The sequence below is a fragment of the Marmota monax genome, unplaced genomic scaffold (assembly GCF_021218885.2).
Source record: "Marmota monax isolate L192 unplaced genomic scaffold, Marmota_monax_Labrador192_F-V1.1 WCK01_AAM20220418_F8-fsc00228, whole genome shotgun sequence".
Classification (NCBI taxonomy): domain Eukaryota; kingdom Metazoa; phylum Chordata; class Mammalia; order Rodentia; family Sciuridae; genus Marmota; species Marmota monax.
The window spans coordinates 1,324,712-1,345,315 of NW_026695240.1; the positions used below are offsets into that span (position 1 = coordinate 1,324,712).

The following is a 20,604-nucleotide window of genomic DNA, read 5'->3' on the forward strand; positions in this document are numbered from 1 at the left end:
TTGTTGGTGTTTAAAATGACATAAATGACTCATCGTAACTTTTATTGAGGAGACTGTGATGGTAAGTGAAATTAGCCAGACCCAGAGAGGCAAAGGTCCAATGCCTTCTCTGATATGTGGGAGCCAGTCCAAAATAAGGAAAGCAAGAAAGTGCCGAGGGGCAGGGGAGACTCCATCAAAATAGAAAAAGCCCCTGGGCTAGAGGAAGGGGAATGGGTGGGGCGCTGGATAAGGGAAGAACCGAGGAATCAATCTGACCTAACTTTCCTGTGTCCTTTTATGAAAGGTACCACAGTGAGTCTTACCATCATGGATATCCAGAAGGCATTAATTAAAAAAAACAAAAATAAAAAAACAACAGAAAGATGGAGAGAGAAGGGAAAAGGGAAAGGGAAATACTGGGAACCAAATTTGAACAAATCATAGTCTGCTTTTTTAATTATGTAAAACTGAATCCTGATGTCATGAATAACTAAAAAGAAAAATTAAAAAACTTATTGAACAGAGCTGATACATGGGTTAAAATCGGGGATTCTGGAGCTAGACAGCGGGGTTCAATTCCCAGTTCTGTCACTACTAGTCTGGTGACCATGGGCAAGTCCCCTGGCTTCTGTTGGGCCTGTTTTCTCATCTGTTCCCATTTGGGAACAGAGCAGTGCCTACTTCATGGGATTGCTACGAGGGCCCGCAGTGAGACTGTCCCTAAAGACTGTCTGGTGTTTTGGGTTAGAACGCTTATTTTTGGCGGTTGGAGTCTGTTTTTTTCCTGGGGAAAGAGGATAACCATGACCCGCCTTAAAGGTGATGGAAAAGTTTAAACGAGATAACGCAAGGAGGTATCCTGCCCTCATGCTGGACCGAAATAACTGCGGTTGTTCAGTGCCAGGCGCCTTCTGCAGAATTAGGGACATTACAAGGTGCGGATCGCGAGGGACAGAGCCCGGATTCCCGCCGCCGGTTCCCCGCCGCGTCCCAGGGGCTGAGTCGTTCCCCTGCCGCCCGCAGCCTGCGGGAAGGAGGTGGGTTTGGAGAGGAAGGCACCGGGGATTGGACCGCGGCCGGCAGAGGAGTGCCAGCCGAGGGGAGGGGCCGGCGAGTAAAAAGGGAGCGGGAGGCCGAGAGCCGCACCACGCGGCCCACGCGAGGGACATCGGCGGGCTCCGGAGTAGGACTCGGGGGACAGTTGGGCCACTAGGGAGGGCTGGATGGCAGGGAGCTGTGAGCGAGATGGGGGCTGGCGAGGAGGGGCTGAGGGTGGGGACCTGGGGACACGTGGGGGTGCGAAGGGTGGGCGGGAGGCTCTGAGTGCTTCGGGGGCTGTTCAGACTCCGGGACGCGCGCCCGGCAAGGGCGGGGCCGGCGGAGTGGCGCGCCGCGGAGGCTGCCGGTCCCTGACGCCCTGACCCTTTCTCCCCGCAGCCGCAGCTGGCTCCGGCTGGGGGACCATGGGCGCCTCCGCCTCCAGGGGCCAGGCCACCCGGGTCCCCGGGCCGAAGCTGGACCCCGAGGAGGCGCTGGACCTGAGCCAACTGCCACCCGAGCTGCTCCTGGTGGTGCTGAGCCACGTGCCCCCACGCACGCTCCTCACCCGCTGCCGCCGGGTGTGCCGGGAGTGGCGCGCCCTGGTGGACGGCCAGGCCCTGTGGCTCCTGATCCTGGCCCGGGACCACAGCGCCGCTGGCCGCGCCCTGATGTCGTTCGTCCGCAACTGCCTGCCCCCCGCTTGCGACGCCAGGCCTTGTCCTCTGGGCCGCTTCTGCGTGCGCAGACCGTTGGGACGCAACCTCATCTGCAACCCGTGCGGCCAGGGTGGGAGCGCCCGCCGGGAGCTGGAGGGGCGGGGTCCGCTGGGGGCGGGGCGGGGCCTGCAGGGAGGGGGTGGGAAGGGGCGAGGTCCGCCTGGGCCGCGGGGCGGGGCGGGGCCTGCAGGGAGCTGGTGGGAAGGGGCGAGGTCCGCCTGGGCCTGGGGGCGGGGCGGGGCGGGGCCTGCAGGGAGCTGGTGGGAAGGGGCGAGGTCCGCGGAGCTGTGGCCCGGGCTGGGGCGAGGCAGTGCTCAGTCTCCCGTGGGAAAGTGGAACTTGGACCCAGGCCTCAGGGGTTTGGGAGGCTTTGTTTGTTTGTTTGTTTTTCCGGTACTGGGGATTCCATCTTCACTAAACTGCATCCCCAGCCCTTTTAATTTTTTTTATTTGGGACCGTCTCGTTAAATTGCCCAGGCTGGTCTCAAACTTGCAGTCCTCCTGTGTCAGCCTCCAGTAGCTAGGATTACCATCCTTTTATTTAACAGAAGGCCTCCGGAAATGGATGGTGCAGCACGGTGGAGATGGCTGGGTGGTGGAAGAAAACAGGAGAACTGTGCCGGGGGCCCCTTCACAAACCTGTTTCGTAACTTCCTTCTGGTGAAAGCCCCTACTCTCCAAGGACTGGGAGGTGGGGGAGGAGAAAGATCTGCTTGTTCTCATGGACCCTTCTCCCACGTTCCTAGTTGGTGCCGCAAGAAGCAGGTCTTGGACCTGGAGGAGGAGGGTCTGTGGCCAGAACTGCTGGACAGTGGCAGGATTGAGATCTGTGTCTCTGACTGGTGAGTGTGATAACAAGCAGCCCCTGTCTAAGACTGGCTGCCTGTGGCTTGGCCTTTGATGGGCAGCTCAATGTGGGCTCCTAACAACCCCTTACAGATAAAGAAACTGCAGGTCAGGGAGGAAGAGGCAATCCTACCCTGGAGCCCTTTCCTCCTCTCCAAAGGGGTCTGGATTGGAAAACATCCGATTGGATCCAGCTCAGTCTTGTTGAAACAGAAGTACATGAAGATTGGGGGGGGGTGGGTACATGACTCAGGTGACTCTAAGGAAGCCAAACCCCATAGTCTCTATGGCTGTATATCGCCTATTCTGAAATTCATCTGCTGCAGATCCTGTCTATGGTGGAAAGATCCTGGTTGTTTTTCCCTCTCTCTTCCTCATTTCCCCTTCTTCAGCTTTACAAGGGAGAAAAAAAAGTCCTCACTGTCGTTTGTGGTCCCCAGATGTAAAGACTAACGGGGATCCAGGCCAACTGACTTCGGAATTTGGGGTCTTAGCAATTTCACTTATAGTCAAGGCAACAAAACCCCTACCTGAAACTTATCTAAGAGATACGTTCCCAATAAATTTTATTTTTTATTTAATTACTATTTGTCAAATTGTGATACCTGTCTCTTATGATCAGGTACATCATTTGACTGTAAAGAATGAAGCAGGGTGCTCACCTGTAATCCCAGCGACTCAGGAGGCTGAGGCAGGAGGATCTCAAGTTCAACACCAGCCTCAGCAACTTGGCAAGACCCTATCTCAAAATAGGGTTAGGATGTAACTCAGTGGTAGAGCACTCACCCCCCCAGTACCACAAAAAAAAAAAAAAAAAAGAATCAGTGGGTTCCAAATTTTTCTGCACATCACCCAGGTGGCTTTTCAAACTCCTGCACGTCCATTACATCATGTTTCTGAGGGTGAGTGCCAGGCATCAATGTCTGTGAGAATTTAAAGCCAAGAGTTAGAAGGCACTGTCCCCAAGACCACCCTCACTTCTAATACCAGCTTCACGTTTAGAGGACTCCCAAAACCACTCTCACTAATTCACTTAAAGGACCCACAGAAAACTATTATACAATTATGGTTTATTGCAAGGAAGATACAGAGTAAAATCAGTCAAAAGAAGCACATAGGGCCAGGCGAGGTGGCACAAACTTGTAATCCCAGCAACTGGGGAGGCTGAGACAGGAGGATCATGTGTTCAAACCCAGCCTCAGCAACTTAGTGAGGTCCTAAGCCACTTGGCAAGACTCTATGTCAAAAAAATTAAAAATAAGGGCTGGGGTTGTGACTCAGCTGTAGAGCACTTCCTAGCATGTGTCAAGTATTGGGTTTGATTCTTAGCACCTCATAAAAATAAATAAAGGTCCAATGACAATTAAAAAAATTAAAAAGAAAAAAGATGAAAGAAAAAATTAAAAATAAAATGGGCTTGGGGATGTGGCTCAGTGGTTAGGAGCCTCTGGGTTCAATCCCTGGTACCAAAAAATAAAACAGAAATTCCCTTGGTCTTTTCCCCTGCAGTTAGTACTTGTCACCCTCCCAGCACTGATGTATGACAAGACTCATGGACTCTCACCATGAGTTTCGTGGTGAAACTCAGGAGGCTCACCGAGTTTCATTTACAGAGTTTTTATTGGGACTTCATCTGATAGGCGTTATTGATTCACCGCCTGATTGTGTGGTTAATCTCAGCCTTCAGATCAATTGACATTGACTCAAAGCTACCAAAGCCTCATTGTTGGTCTTTCTGGAGTGACCAGCTCCCACTCTGGAGTGACCTGTAGCTATATAGGCATGACCAGCCCCTGCCCTATGACACTAGTATCCTCAAGTCTCCATCAAACAAAGACACCTCTCAGACACAGCGTTCCAGGGGTCCAGAGGTCACTCAGAAGAACATTGAGAAGCTGGATTTGTATATTTGGGGAAGGCCTTCAGGTAGCAGACACCCAGAGAGATGGAGGGGCAAGTCCAGCCTTCAAGGGCTCTCTCCTTCCACAGGTGGGGAGCCAGACATGACTGTGGCTGTAAGTATCGACTCCTTGTCCAACTTCTAGACACTGACCAGACCGTCCTAGATACATTCTCTGCTGTGCCTGACCCCATCGAGCAGTGGAACAACAATATCTGTTTTCAGGTGAGTCTGACGGGGTAGGGAAAGGATGGTGGGGTCCATACTGGTTACTTATTGCTATGTAACAAATCACCCCAAAACTTAGTGACTTAAAATCAACAGCAGTCCTTTTGTTGCCTCTCACATCTCCTGAGTCAGTAGTTGGAGAAAGGCTGAGGTGGGCCGTGCTGGCTTTAGACCCTCATGCTCAGATAGTGGCCTGCAGATGAGGCCTGGAGCTGAAGGGCAGGGTGGCAGGTGATGTGTGTGGGTGGCAACTGGTGACTGGCCAAGAATCTCTTTTTTCATTGAGTCCCAGAGCTTCCCCGGAGGTGTCTGGGCTTGGACTGCTTTGAGCTTCCTCACAGTATGGCGGCCTCAGGGCAGTCAGGCTGCTTCCATGGTGGCTCAGGGGTGAGGTGCAAGAAAAGTGAGTCTGTCACCTTTTCTGACTTAGCCTGGGAAGTCACTTGGCCAAATCTACTCAGCATCACTTCTACCAAATTCTTGGTTCTAAGCAAACCCACCCAAATCCCAGGAGAAGGGGATTGGATTCCACCAATTAATGAAGGAGTAGCGAGCTTCTAGAAGAACATGTAGGAGGGTAGATGATGTTGCTGCCATCTTCTTCCAGAAGGTTCTGCCCCCCATCTCAGCCATCACATAACAGTACCAACCCCTTCCTCTGTCTACAGGTCACCCATGTGTTCTCCAACATCAAGACAGGCGTCCGTTTCGTGTCTTTCGAACACTGGGGGCAGGACACACAGTTCTGGGCTGGCCACTATGGAGCCCGTGTGACCAACTCCAGTGTGATCATACGAGTCTCTCAGTCCTAGTCAAGGGACGCCTTTCTTGTGAGAGAGCCTGACCATGCCGTCTAGGCGCCGGGACGTTTGGCTGGGACCCCTCGTTAACCAAGTGCTTCTACCTCCCTGGCACACTGAGAACTTCAGGGTCCAGCCAGGGGTCCTTCTGGGCCCTGCATTCAGATTCTGGAAACCACTGGAAGCCTGGTCTTCCATCAGGTCTACCTACGACTGCTGCTTTGGGTGGGCACAGCACTGCGTAACGGAGACCCACAGGCGACGCCTGAGGAGGCCTTCTCACCCCTCTTCCCCCCACCAGCAGTTCAGCACAGCCCCCTCTGTCCCATCCCCTCTGTTGGTCTCTGTCCCCTCTCCTTTCTGCTTCAGGGACTTAGCTGTCCTTTCAGGGAAGCCCTGTACTGGACTCTGAACTCTTTCTAGCCAGATTCCAGCTGCCTTGGGTGGTGAACTTGACCTCCGGGGCCTTCTGGGCTGCAGGGCTGGACCCAGGCCTTGAAGCTAAAGGTCACCTAGGTTCAAACAGGATTTGGAGATAAATCTGCCCACACTGACTTCCCTGGGAAATGAGGAGGTACCTCAAGTCCAGCCCTGATCCTCAAGGACCTCTGTAATTGTGATATTTAAAATGATTTTATTTTTCATTTTGACATTTTGTTTTCCGAACAGCAAGAGAGTAATCTATCAGCTATAATATATAAAGTATCTAGAATGTATCTGGTGATCATATATAATAAATTTATTATTTTGCCAAAAGTGCCTCAGATCTTTGTTTTTTGGTTTTGGTACCAGGGATTGAACTCAGAGGCACTTGATCACTGAGCCACATCCCCAGCCCTATTTTGTGTTTTCTGTAGAGACAGGTCTCACTGAGTTGCTTAGCACCTTGCTTATGCTGAGGCTGGCTTTGAACTTGTGATCCTCCTGCCTCAGCCACCCTAGTCGCTGGGATTACAGGCATGGGCCACCACACCTGGCTCAGATCTTTTTAATAGAAATATCATGTCACTGCCTAAGTTAATGACTTGGTTCAGAGGAACCAAGAAAATGTTTGATGCAGACAAAAATTTCCAGTCAGTGTCCTTGCATTAGGCAGATGGTGGGTGGGAAGCAGATGGGTGTAGGGTCAAAGTGACAGCGTATTCATGGCCTTAGTCATGAAGGTGACATGGAACCACACAATGGCAGGATTGGGCCATTCCAGGGTCACTGCTGACTTGGTGCTGGGTGGATAAATGAGGTGTTTGAGGCCTGGTCACCTGAGCAAAGGCACTGTGCGGTGGCTTTTGATGTATTGCACAACGTCCACCTGATCTTGAATGGCTCAGACGTCCAGTCTCGCAATACAGATGCTCTTTAAAACGTATGATGGCTCAGTGGTAAGAGTGCTTGCCTAGCAGGTGGGAGTCCTGGGTTTCATCCCCAGTACCGAAAAAAAATCACAATGGGGCTATCCATTGTAAATTGATACCATCAGTCAAATATGCATTGACTGTACCTAGTCTACAGAGCATCATGGCTTAGCAACAGCACAGTGTAGGCGCTCTCCATTGTTTTCTCTCCTGATTGTGACCGGGAGCTGTGGTCCACCAGCAATGCCCAGCATGAGGAGAGAGTGTTGGATCGCCCATGTCTAGTCTGGGGAAAGAGAATTCCAAATTCACAGTGCGCCTTCTAATGCATAGTATCTTATGCCATTATAAAGTAAAAATAATAAATAAATAAAAATAAGCCAATCCATTGCAAGTCGGGGGCCAAGTGGGGGAAGGAGCAGGGCGTGCTCCACTGAAGAGCCAACCCAGATGTGGGGAGTTTTGCCAGGATCATGAACAGGGGATTGTGACAGTCTACAGCAGACCTGAAGGTCCTAACCACATGTGGGGGTGGTCCCAGAGTACCCAGTTCCGCTCTAGAGGACATTTGTGGGTGAGTGGAGGAATTTGAAAATGAAGAATGAGGTGAACCTTTACAGGAACGGAAAGAGGGAACCCACTGCCTGGAAGACGTGTCTGTCACATGCATTCATTTTGCATTGTCTGCATGCATTTGGGCTGCTGTCACCAATGACATGAGACTGGATGACTTATGGACAATGGAAACGTGCTCAAGGTTCTGCAGACGAGAAGTACAAGATCAAGCTGCCCTTGGGTCTGTGTCTGTTGAGGGCTGTTTTCAAGATGGCGCCTGTCCTTGTCTGTCACGAGCTGTCGTGGGCTGTGTGTGTGAACTATTGTGCATCGTGGCCTCTTGAGGGGCTAGGCCTGCACCGTGGGCTCCCTGTCTGATAGCATGATGCAGGTGCGCCTGCCCCTCCAGCTCTGCCTAAGATCCCAGGCGGCACCTGAGATGGGTGTGACTTCCCAGATGTCAGTCAATCTGCTGACCACAAGACATCAGGAAGCAAGACTCCACCCCTGAAACCTTATCCCTGCCTCTGATGCCCCCTGCTATAAGGTAAAGGAACCTTGGGCAGCGCTCTTTTTCCAGCGTGGAAGCTGACCCTTAATGTCGCAGAGCCGTCCTGCCCTCGATTTGAAAAACTTCTGTCTGTGTTGGGTGATTTTTTGCCGCTTTCTTAGTTCAAAGTTGCAGCCAGCCCTTTGAAACCCAGATCATCTCCGTCTGTGCGGGTCATGGGCAAGACTTGTCTCCTCACTTGTTGGAAGGAGCCTGGGGCTTGCTCGACCCCTTTATAAAGGCACTAATCCCATTCATGAAGGTGGCACTCTCATGACAATCCCAAAGTCCCACCTCTGAATACAATCACATTGGGTATTAACTTCCAGGCTGCAAATTTTGTGGGTACATAAACATCTTGACCACAGCAGGAATGTATGCACACACATGCATGTTACGCTGCATGAATATATATGGTGGTGACATTTTTGTATTTATTACTGATTTTGCTTATCTATGTTTCTAAAGTTCTGCGTGTGTGTGTGTGTGTGTGTGTGTGTGTAAATACAAGGCTACAGATAGAGCTAAAACACCCACAGTGCCATTTTCCTCCTCTTCCATAAGTAACCCCATCTAGAAGACATCTTTGCTGACCGAGCTTTCTGTTATTTTATTTTGTGATTATGGAGAATTCCAAATACAAAACAAAGTAGAAGAGTATGATAACCTCCACGGGTCTTTTACCCAGCCCTAGTAGTTGTCAATTTATAACCTATCCCTCTCTTTCTCCACCCATCCCCTATGGATTCCCTCCTGTTATATTATTTTTTTACATATATGGTATATATTAAAGAAGTGCATGGCATAAAGAGCTTTTTCCTTTTCTTTTTCAGTGCTAGACATGGAACACAGAGCCTCATGCATGCTCAAGTATTTAGGAGTGCATATCCCACTTGATGCCTTATCAATCTCTCTATAAAATTCTTCACTGTATTTCCTTTTTCTATATATTTTTTAGTAGTAGATGAACACAATACCTTTATTTTTATTTATTTATTTTTGTGTGGTGCTGAGGATCGAACCCAGTGCCTCAGGATGTGCTAAGTAAGCACTCTGCCACTGAGCCACCACCCCAGCCCCTCTATGTGTATTTTCTATAAATAAAGGCTTCCTCCTGCAGAATTACAACTATCGAAATCAGGAACCTCACATCAATCCACTAACCATCTGTTCAGAAAAGGATCCACAGAGCAGGTCCCAGGGTCCATCCTTAGAGAGGCCTGCGGGCAGGGTTGGCCTGTGGCTGGCATCTGGAAGATTCAACTTGGAAGTTTCCCACTGTTCTTCCCTGCTAAGGAGAGGGGCCTTTGTGACCAGTCCCCAGGAAGAGCTTTGGTTGTTATGCCTCCAATGACCTTCCCTGAAAGTCACACACTCGTGACCTTCCTGGGAGACAGAGGTCAGAAGCATCTGAGTGTGGATTCCTCCAGGTTCTGCCTTGTCTTATGACCCTGAGTAGCTAAAATATGCCTATCACACTAGTTAAGGGAGAGGAAAACAGGGAGACAGAGAGGACACAACCCCATGCTCCAACCTAGAAAGAAACTTCAAAAAACAAGTTCTGGGGTTGGGGCTGGGGCTCAGTGGCAGAGCGCTTGCCTCGCACATGTGAGGCCCTGGGTTGGATCCTTAGCACCACATGAAAATAAACAAAGATATTTAAAAAAGAAAGAAAGAAACAAGTTCTCCAAAATAAGTGAGTTCTTTGGGGAGTAAGTGATCTGCGATTCAGGATACACACGTTCTGGCTGGCCATAGGTGTAGCCAGGCAGCCGGGGAGAGGAGAAGTTTTTGTTTGTTTTTTGTTTTGGGTACCAGGGATTGAACCCAGGGACACTTAACCACTGCGCCACATCCCCAGCCCTGTTTTAGTGTTATTAGAGAGAGACAGGGTCTCACTGAGTTGCTTAGGGCCTCGCTAAGTTGCTGAGGCCGGCTTTAAACTCACAATCCTGGGCTGGGGATGTGGCTCAAGCGGTAGCGCGCTCGCCTGGCATGCGTGCTGCCCGGGTTCGATCCTCAGCACCACATACAGACAAAGATGTTGTGTCCGCCAAATACTAAAAAATAAATATTAAAAAAATTCTCTCTCTCTCCCTCTTTCTCACTCTCTCACCCTTTCTAAAAAAAATAAAAAATAAAAAAAAATAAACTCACAATCCTCCCGCCTCAGCCTCCTGAGACACTGGGATGACAGGCGTGTGCCACCAGGCCCAGCAGATGGAGAATATTTTAAAGACAGAGAAGAAGTCCACACAAGTCATTTCAAAACCAAAGTTACAAAGACTGAGGGCTGCAGGGAAGTTGGCGATCCCGGGAGGCTGACCGCAGCCCTTGGCGGGTGAGTGTTCGCGTGCACACAGCCTGTCAGAACAGTGTCTTGGGGAAGTTGTGTGACGATGGGAATCCTGTGGTAAGTCCTGTCATGGGAGTACATGTCTGGGGACTTCCTTCTCGTGCCTCTTGTTGGATGTGTACCAAAGTGACTCCACTTTGGCATCAGTGACTTTTACAATGGTATGAAACAGCGGATGAGCTGCCGTGTGGCAGGAGGCAGATGTGACCTAGGGAACTTAAGACCATGGATTCAACGTCTGGAGGCATGACACAAGCCACCGTGGCCCATCTGGGTGGGAGCTCACTCAGAACAAAACACAGCAGGGGAGGCCTTTGGCCCTGTCCCTCTCTGTCCCAGGAGGGAAGCAAAAGAGGTCAAATGCCCCCCACTGAGTTTTAGATGAACTAAATGTTAAAAGGTTGCATTGTTCTCCTCCAAATGAGAAGAAAAATGGGACTGGGGCTGCAGCTCAGGGGCAGAGCACTTCCTGGCATGTGTGAGGCGCTGGGTTGGATTCTCAGCACCACATAGAAATGAAAAAAAAAAACAAAGGTCCATTGACCACTAAAGAAAAAAATATGTTTTTTAAAGATATTGTGTCCATCTACAACTAAAAAAAATTAAAAAAAAAAAACACACACAATCTTTAAAAAAAATTGCAAGGCTGGGTCCATACTTTAGGTAACCCAGATGGAAAGAAAAAACAAAAAACAAAATAAAACACACACGATTGCAGGGATTTCCTCAGCCTTAGAGGCTGCTGAGCCCACCCTCCTCCCAGCTGAAATCTCTGGGCCATTATGAACTCTGCCAAGTGGTTATGGCAAGGTGGGTGTGCGGTTGTGCAGGCCTGTGATCCCAGTGACTCTGAGGCAGGAGGATCGCCAGTTCAAAGCCAGCCTCAGCAACTTAGCCAGACCCTGTCTCGAAATAAAAAATAAAAAGGGATGGGGGTGTGACTCAGTGGTTAAATGTCTCTGGGTTCAGTCCCCAGTGCCCAAGCCAAAAAAAAAAAAAGTTGACTGCTAAAGACGTGAGTAAACTTGCAGTGGGAACAGAGGAAGAGAAAAATTTGAAAAGCTGCCCGGGGGCTGGGGCTGGGGATGTAGCTGAGTGTGAGGCCCCAGGTTCAATCCCCAGCACATAAAAGAGTTGTGCTTCTAATACACATTAGAGGTCACCTGAGCAGAGAGATCTGCAAGAGTAATCTGTGGGTGTGGCTTCGGCCTTGCTCTTTGCCACCGTGAGAGGACTGGAATTTGAATAATTGAATGCTGTGCAGGTCTTGAGAACAAGTGCCAGTCTCCGAAAACGATGGCTTTACCATAATTTTAGCCTATCGAAGCCTTTGGGGGGAGGGAGACGATGTGAAGAGACATAATCTCCAGATGGGAATTCACTTTGAGAGTTTAGAAAAGCAATTTAGAGCTGGCTAATGAGCCCCTGTTAAAAATCAAATGCCCGACCCTTAGAGGATGGTCATTTTCCAGGCTAGTGAACATTCTTTCTATTTTTTTTTTCATTCTAACTGCAAAAAATTTTTTTTGCCTTTTTTTGTTTATTTTTTAGAGCAGTTTTAGGTTCACACACAAAAAAAAGAGTGGAAGGCACAGAGTTCCCAATATATATACCCCTGCCCCACACATGCATCGCCTCCCTCCCACTAGCATGTCCCATTGGGGTGGTATCTTTGGTACCATCAATGAATCTACGTTGACACATTGTCACCAAAGTCCATAGATTGCATTAGGGTTCACTCTTGGTGTCGTACAAATTCCATGGACCTTCACAAATACATAATAATGGCCGGGGATGGTGGCACACATCTATAATCCCAGCAGCTGGGGAGGCTGAAGCAGGAGGATTGCAAGTTCGAGGCCAGCCTCTGAAACTTAGCAAGGCCCTAAGTACTTAGTAAGACCTTGTCTCAACATAAAAACTAAAAAGGGCTGGGGATGTGGCTCAGTGGCAAAGTGCCTCTGGGTTCAATCCCCAGTACCAAAAAATAAAAATAAAAAATTTTTTAAAAAGAAAGAAAACACACACACACAGTGTCATGCAGAACAGTTTGACCATCCTACAAATGCTCGATGCTCACATACTCATCTCCCTTCTCTTAAACCCTGGCCGCCACGGATCTTTGTTCTCTCTCCAGTTTCACCTTTTCCAGAATGCCATACACTTGGAATCACGGAGCATATCATCTTTTCAGATTAATTCTTTCATTTAGTAATCGACTGACAGGAGAGAAATGGTTGAGGGCAGCCGTGCGCAGCGAGGGGACTTGGAGCACAGCCTCTGGCCTGCAGCCTCTTGGCTTTACTGCTGCTGAAGAGGAGCCCTGACTCTTCGCCTCCTGCAGCCGCGGTGCTAACTGCTCGCCTGGCTCCGGCCACAGCCTTCTGTCTCTGTGGGCTCAGCCTCGGCAGGTGCTGTGCTAAGTAGAAAGCAGGCACATGCCAAAGAATAGGACTTGGACTCTGAGACCGTCACAGATTTAGACAGCCCTCCGTGGGACCTAAGCTGTGAAATGCCACAAGAGGTCCCTCGGGAACTTCTTCTACCTCCACCCTGACCACCAGGCCTCTGGTCAGGTTAGGTAGCAGGAGGCTCATGAGGTTCGTTGGACCCATAATGTGTGCAAATGGCTTTGATCACTTGGTCCTGGGGGTATTTGCTGGGATTTTTCACTGTAAAACTAAGATGTTGCCCTTTGTTAATTGTAAGTCATTAATTGTAAGTCAGAGTTGGACCAGGTGGCTCAGGCAGGAAGACCACAAGTTCAAAGCCAGCCTCAGCGATGGCGAGGCCCTAAGCAACTCAGCGAGACCCTGTCTCTAAGTAAAATACAAAATAGGGCTGGGGATGTGGCTCAGTGGCTGAGTCCCTGAGTTCAATCCCTGGTGCCCAATAATAATAATAACAACAAGAAGTCAGATGGCATGGGATGTGGGCAGAGATAGTTTGAGAGCTGATAAGTGAACATCCTACTTTCCATTCAACTGTCACCAAATGCTTAGCATCTTTAGAGAGACCAGTCTGCAAGGCCAGCTCCTGGCTGACATCTGGCACCTTGGATTCCAGGACTAATAAGCGAGTCTCACATTGCCAAGGTTGCGCAAGCAATATGGTTTAAGTGCCCTCCCTTCTGGGAGTCTGCACTCTTCGAGCACACAGTGATCAGCCTGAACCACTTTGTTTGCACAGTCTAGTCACAATAAACTACCTTATCAGTCAGGGAGTGGTGGGAGCGCTTCCAAAATCCAAGCTTCCTGATGCCAGCCAAGGGCCAGCCTTGGCAGCATGCCCTTCTAAACACTGAAGCCTCACTGTCGGGCGGTGGCCCACGTCTGTAATCCCAGCAGCTCCGGAGACTGAGGCAGGAGGATCATGAGTTCAACGCCAAACTCAGCAATTTAGGGAGGTCCTAAGCAACTCAGTGAGACCCTGTCTCTAAATAAAATAGGGGATGTGGCTCAGTGGTTAAGCACCCTGGTTTCAATCCGTGGAACCAAAAATTAATTAATTAATTAATTAATTAATAAAAATAAAAGTCTCAGGGGGCACAGTAGCAATACCTATGGTCCCAGCTACTAGGGAGGCTGAGATAGGAGGCTCACCTGAGCTCAGGAGTCAACCTGGACATAGGGAGATCCCGACCTACCAAAAAAGATAAGAAACTTCAAGCTTGTATGTTGCCTCTCTTCTGCACACTTCCGAATTGAGTTTCATGTGAAATGAGAACCTAGCTAGACCCAAAATTTCTTTGATTGTTCTAAATATGTAGAACTTCCTTCTTTATCTGTCTGATTCTTAATTTTTTTTTTTTTTTTGGTACCAGGATTGAACTCAGGGGCACTCAGCCACTGAGCCACATCCCCAGCCCTATTTTGTATTTTATTTAGAGACAGGGTCTCGCTGAGTTGCTTAGGGCCTCATTGAATTGCTGAAACTAGATTTGAACCCGCGATCCTCCTGCCTCAGTGACAGGAGTAAACATCAAGGATGAACAAACAACATGAATCAGCAAAAGGACTTGTTTTGGACTTGTTTTGGACTTTGCAGTGACTAAGTGACTTTTTAGTTGTAAACATGTTTTTGGCTATAGGATGACTAGATAGTATGCCCATGTTAGATAAGTTGATGATGTAACTAGGTAGTGTGCTTATGTTAGATAAGTTAGACACAAACAAGTTTGTTGTAAACATATAGAGTATATAAGCGCGAGGGAAACTCCATGTATTTGCTCACAATCAACTCTCATCGCCTGAGAGTAAGATCGTGCAGTGTGAGCCAGCCACCTCGTGTATTGCTTTGTGTGGTGTGCGAATAAACCAGCATTTCAAAAGGCAATCGAGTTCGTGCTTGGTGTTCGCGTACGTCGCGGTCCGGGGTCCAGTGCAGATATCCGGAAGGGAACTCCTGGTAACCAGACAAGGCTGAGAAGCTGCTCGTGACACTCAGCCTCCCAAGCCACTGGGATTACAGGTGTGCACCACCATGCCTTGCTTGATGGTTAATTTTATAGGTCCACTTGACCTGCTAGGGGATGCCCAGCTAGCTGGGAGAACTTGATGTCTGGGAGGGTGTTTCTGGAAGAGATCTGGCTTGTCTTGGCAGGCTGAGTAAAGAAGACCACCCTTGCCAAGGTGGACAGGCATCACCTAGTCCCTAGGGCAGAGGGCAGACAAAGGGCCGACTCCCCGTCCCTGGGTGAGCTGGGACCTCCGTCTTTGGCTCTCAGACATTGATGCTTCTGTCCCTTGATCCTCTGGACTCTGGTCAGGACTTTGACCATCACCTACTTTCCCTCCCCCAGCCCCCCCCCCCCACGCTGTGCTCCAGAGTCACAGGCCTTTGGACTCAGACGGCCACATCCCCAGCTTCCCCGGTTCTCAGCTTGTGTGGGGCCTCCTGGCTCCTTAAGCACTGAAGCCAATTCCCACAGTGAATAAGTCAGCACATGCGTCCGCGTGCGGTCCTGCGTTCCGTGATGACGTTCCCGTCAGCCAGGGAGTGCACACACAGGGTGTCTCACAGAGTCTCATTGCCTAGTAACATCAGAGGTGTCTTAGTTTGCTCAATTCTCTCTGATGTTCACACAACAAAATCACCTAAGGATGCAGTTCCTAGAACGTCATGTCGTCAAGCAACGCACGACTATAAATAAAATGTATCTGATCTCCCATTAGCTGTTTCTCTGAAGAGCCCTCACGAGTACAAACAGTATGTACCCCGCAAAAGGAGTTTCTCTAAGCATTTGCCTAGAAACCTATAAGCTCAGGTGACCAAAGGTCTGATAACCTGATTATCACAGAAGACATTTCTACACTGTGTGTGTGTGTGTTTGTGTGTGTGTGTGTGTGTGTTTGTGTGTGTGTGGTGCTAAGGACAGAACCCAGGGCCTCTCATGTGCTAGGCAAGTGCTGTACCACTGAGCTACACCCTGGGCCCCAGAACATTTTTCTTGACATAACAAGTCACCAGTGTGTCACCCTCAGTACCTGGTCTTTCCTTCTGAAGTACGATCACTAAGACAATGCCACACACTTTAGAATTTTTTTGTTTGTTTATTTTAATGCTTTGGAGTTAGCATCTCACTTCTGATATCAGTTTCTATATTCATTAAGTTGCAGGCGAGGCTGCAGGAACAAGCCCTCCAAAACCCAGAACCTTCAGCAACAGGAAACACATCTGTCATTTAATGCTCCACAGGTTGGTGGGCAGGCTGGGCAGGTGGGTGGCATTGATCCTTGATGGATCTTCTACCATGTTCCATCTCTAGGTTTAAGGAAACGATTGAAATACTATTTCCAATCCAGTGGGGAGAGGGCGACAAGGAAATGTGAGAAAATGGCTCGGTTTTAAAGCGGGTGAATTGGAAGTCACCCAAAATATCTCCACATCCATTGGCCTGGACTTAGTCACATGGGGACATCTAGCTGAGAGGAGCCTGGGAACTCCTACTGGGTGGCCCACTCAATATTGATGGCTTTTATGGGTGAGAGGAAGAAAAAGAAAACAGATGAAGAAACTGATGGAGGTAGCAGTTCCTGTCACAGATGGTGTGGGGTGACCCACCCGGTGTCCTCTGACGCCCATTCTCGCCTACCAGTAGAGCAATAGAAACCATAACAATATCTCTGGCTAGAAAAACCTCCCTGGAATTAAAACTACATTTCCCAGCTCCCCTTGCATTTGACTAAGTTCTGGCTTAGTCACGGCCCACTTTCCACCTTCTCTTCAGCACTCTGGGTGCTTGGAACGAGTGTGTGATGGCCGGAGCTCCATTCTGGACCCTGAGGAGAGCGGGCCCTGAGGAAAGCCACATCCAAGGAACCGCAGAGAGAGGAGGCAGGCGCGGGTGAAGACAGCAGTGACATGATCTCCTGTAGGGTGTTGTGATTTTGCTCGTCTGTTCCACATGGCCAGACCCAAGTCCGGGTGTAGCAGAATGTCACCTTCATGGGTCTCCGGCAACTTGTTTTCATTCAATGTTACACTTTCCATCTTTAGACGTATTGAATTAAATATATAGAATTCATTCTTCTTTCTCCCCCTTTCTTCCTTCTATTATTATTATTATTATTATATTTTTATGTATTTTGTTTTTGATGCCAGGGATTAAACTCAGGGCCAGGGTCCTTAATTGCTGAGCCACATCCCCAGCCCTTTTTTTATATTTTATTTACAGACAGGGTCTCTCTGAGTTGCTTCGGGCCTCACTAAATTCCTGAGGCTGGCTTTGAATTCAGGATCCTCCTGCCTCAGCCTCCCAAGCCACTCACTTTTTTTTTTTCTTTTTGGTGGTGCTAGGGATTGAACCCAGGGTCTTGTGCATGCAAGGCAAGCACCCTACTGACTGCGCTATAGCCCCAGTCCACCGAGCCACTTTCTTTTTTAACATGATTATATATATAGTGAACATTTAACCACTCTAAGTGTATAATCCAGAAGAGGCCCAAACCACACTGACAACACGGTGCGACCGTCCCCAGGATCCACTTCCAGAACTCCTTCATCATCCCCGCAGAGACGCCGTACCCACTACTAACCCCCATCCCACTCCACCCGCCTCCTGCTCTCTGGCTCCCCGTGTTGGCCTGTTTCAAGGACCTGATAGATTCCTCGTGGGATCATACATTTTGTCCCCTCGGGTCAAGTTTAACCCGTCCACTTTGACTCCTCTGTGATGGGACACGGTCTCCTTTGTTAGCTCATCTTTGTCGTCCTGTGATAAGGCTCAGAGTTTACTCCAAAAGAACAGGGAAATCTTTTCTTGGCGTTTGGGCTAAGCAGACTTTTTGTTTTATAAGAGAATAGAAGAGCTGGGATTGTGGCTCAGCGGTAGAGCGCTCATTTAGCACGGGTGGGACCCGGCTTCGATCCTCAGCACCACATAAAAATAAAGGCATTGTGTTGTGTCCATCTACACCTAAAAAAAATATAAGAGAATAGAATCTTTTTTAAAAAAGAATTATGCTTTATAATCATGCTGCTGGTATAGAAGTGCTATTGGATGTTTTTCCTATGTTGACCTTATATCCCACAGACTTGCTGAAGTTTTGTGTTAATGCTTTAAGGGGTTAGTTTTCCCCTTCCTTCCTCCCTCCCTCCCTCCCTCCCTCCCTGCCTTCTCTCTTTCCTTTCCTTCTCCAGTACAGGGATTGAACCCAGAGGTCCTTTACCACTGAGCCACATCCCCAGATCTTTTTATTTTTTATTTGGAGGGTCCCACTAAGTTGCTTAGGGCCTTGCTAAGTTGCTGAGACTGGCCTCGAACTTGTGGTCCTCCTGCCTCAGCCTCCGAAGTTTCAAGGATGACAGGTGTGCACCCCATGCCTGGCAAGGGGGATTGTTCTAATTAAGTTGGGCATTGGTTACTGAGTTTTGATAGGTTCCTTTTATCAGATGAAGATTCTCTCTCATTCCTAGTTGGCCATCACTATTTACTATAAGAGAGTGTCAAATTCTATCAAATGTGTTTTTCTACTTTAATTTGTTAATATGGCATATTATATTAGATCTTTTGAAATTTTTTGTTGGGAAACATGTCACAGGCACAAAAGCACAGTGTGTGCCGCCATGTGCCACAAAGACCCCTTTCAGGTCTGAGGCACTCTTTCCCCCAGCTGCTGGAGTGTCGGTGTTGGTGGCTCAGCTGTGCCTGTCTCAGGGCGTCCCTGCAGCCAAAGACAACCGTCTGGCTCAAGCTCGAGACCATCCCCAGGGCCAGCCACATTCTATGTCTGTTCAGAAAAGTGTACAAAAGTCTGACGCCATTCCCCAACTGGGCCATCCCCAGTCCCAAGTCCTCTGTAGGACTGGCTGAGGCTGGGTGGCACTGTACCTTCTCCCCAGACCCCAGAAGCACCCGCTTCCATACAAGCGTCACCCCACAGAGCCCCCCAGAACCATCTGCCTGCGAGTCCCCAGCTCAGAGTGTTTCCCAGGAAACCCTACATAAGAAACAAGCTCTGACCGACTGTGTGTGTGTGTGTGTGTGTGTGTTTTCATGGTTTCTTATTTTTAAACAATAATAAAATACATACTTCCGTGTCCACCAAATAGTGACCAGTGCCTCAGAAGCCCACGGTGGGTCCTGCCCCTTCTGCCCTACTCAGAGATTGTCACTATCCTGAGTTCTGCAATAACATCTCTCCCCACCCCATTAGTGTTCTACCCTACAGTTTCTGTGCATCCATTTATACCAAGTTCAAGAGCACCAACGCCATCCATGAATTGTGTACCTGGGCACACGTACCTGCACGCACACACACTGGTCTACATGTATCATAGGTGGCTTTGCCTGCGTGTGAAGGTGGCTTCTTTCATTCAACATCACCCTGAGTCCACCCCCTTTGGTGAAGATGGCCGTTGTTCACTAATGTCCATCACACAACTGCACTACAGCGTGGGGAGCCGTTCTCGCACGTGATCTGAGCTACCTCCCTGGCTGGGTGTGAGGCGCTTAGACCAGCTGTGTCAGAGCCTTCCCCACCCTTCCCCAGGTGCGAGGGCCTGTCCGTGTGGGGGTGTGGCTGACCACTGACCTGAAAACCAATCACTGACCCTGACCTTGGAATGCTGCCCCCCTTGACCTTCATTGGATGGAATTTTCCCCTGAATTTTTTGTTCCCCAATAAAATCTCACTCCCTGGCGTGTTTTTCTCTCTCTTGCTGGCCTCTTGTGTAAACCTCGCTGCCACATCAGGTGGCTCGAGGCAGGAGCTGGGAGGAGCCGTTTCTGAGCTGGGCATAAAGGGTAAATTGAGAGTCATGTGTCTTTAATATGATCACTAGTTAATTTCTATGTTTCGAACCCCTAGTATGAAGCTAGTGTGCTGGTTGCGTGGCTGACCACGGTGTGTGCCACTCTTGACCACACACCGCGCTGTGGGCAGCTGGGGACGATGACTCATCCCGCTTCCGTGGCTGTTCCCTACATGCCTCTGTCCCAAGGGCGTGACGGTCTCTAGGGCAGCGTTTCTCAGTCTTGGTTCTATTGACCTTGGAGGCTGGATGATTCTTGGCTGGGAGGGCCTGTCCTGGGGCTGGTCAAATATTTAACAGCATCCTGTGCCCTCCTCACTAGATGTCCGGGCCTCCCTTCCTCCTAGTGGGACAACTAAAAATGTCTCCAGATGCTGCCAGAGTCCCTCCTGGGCCCTGGGTGGGGCAGACTCACACCAGTGGAGACCCGCTGTCTTGGGCAAACCTTTTTGTTGGTCCCAGGAATTGAGCCTGGGAGCCCCAGCCCAGACCTTTTCTGTATGTTATTTAGAGACAGGGTCTTGCTGAGTCGCTTAGGGCCCCACCGTGGCTGAGGCTGGCTTTGAACTCTCAATCCTTCTGCCTCAGTCTCCAGAGCCTCTGGGATCACAGGCGTGTGTCACCGAGCCCAGATGGCAAGCTATTTCCTAAGGGCCTCCTCCCCTCCACATAATGATGGCAGGTCTCCCATAAGCTGCATCCTGTCCCGGGCCCTCTCTAACAGGATGCAGGCTGCGGGGATGTGTGTGATACACTGAGAACGATCCTGGCTCAGAGGGATGATGGCTGATTATGGTAATTATAACTACTGCATGTAATTAATATCATGCACATCATAGATACGCCGGAAAGTGGAGGTGCATGCCAAGTGCGAAGGCGCAGCCTAACTCCTCTGGGGAGTCTGTTCCCTCACACAGACAAGCGCCATGTCCTGCTGTATGAACGTCCCCAGGGGACTGCAGAGCCACAGGGGAAGAGGCTGGGCTCTTGACTGGCTTCCTGCGGATCTGGAACAGAGCCAAC

At 49.4% G+C, this 20,604-nt stretch overlaps 1 protein-coding gene across 4 annotated transcripts; it reads left to right on the plus strand.

The window, feature by feature from the left end:
* The first annotated feature begins 919 nt into the window (after nucleotides 1–919).
* On the plus strand, nucleotides 920–6,269 carry Fbxo27 (F-box protein 27). Of its 4 annotated transcripts, none has more exons than XM_046440276.2 (6): nucleotides 920–1,019; nucleotides 1,420–1,809; nucleotides 2,288–2,399; nucleotides 2,486–2,581; nucleotides 4,575–4,710; nucleotides 5,382–6,269. In XM_046440276.2, the coding sequence occupies exons 2-6, from the start codon at nucleotides 1,446–1,448 to the stop codon at nucleotides 5,523–5,525; spliced, it is 852 nt and encodes a 283-aa protein (XP_046296232.1). In that variant the 5' UTR covers nucleotides 920–1,019; nucleotides 1,420–1,445; the 3' UTR covers nucleotides 5,526–6,269. The 4 variants fall into 4 exon arrangements, with proteins under 4 accessions (XP_046296232.1, XP_046296230.1, XP_058433578.1 ...); XM_046440274.1 differs by lacking the exon at nucleotides 920–1,019 and adding an exon at nucleotides 1,120–1,165; XM_058577594.1 differs by lacking the exon at nucleotides 920–1,019 and adding an exon at nucleotides 1,160–1,218.
* Nucleotides 6,270–20,604: the final 14,335 nt, after the last annotated feature.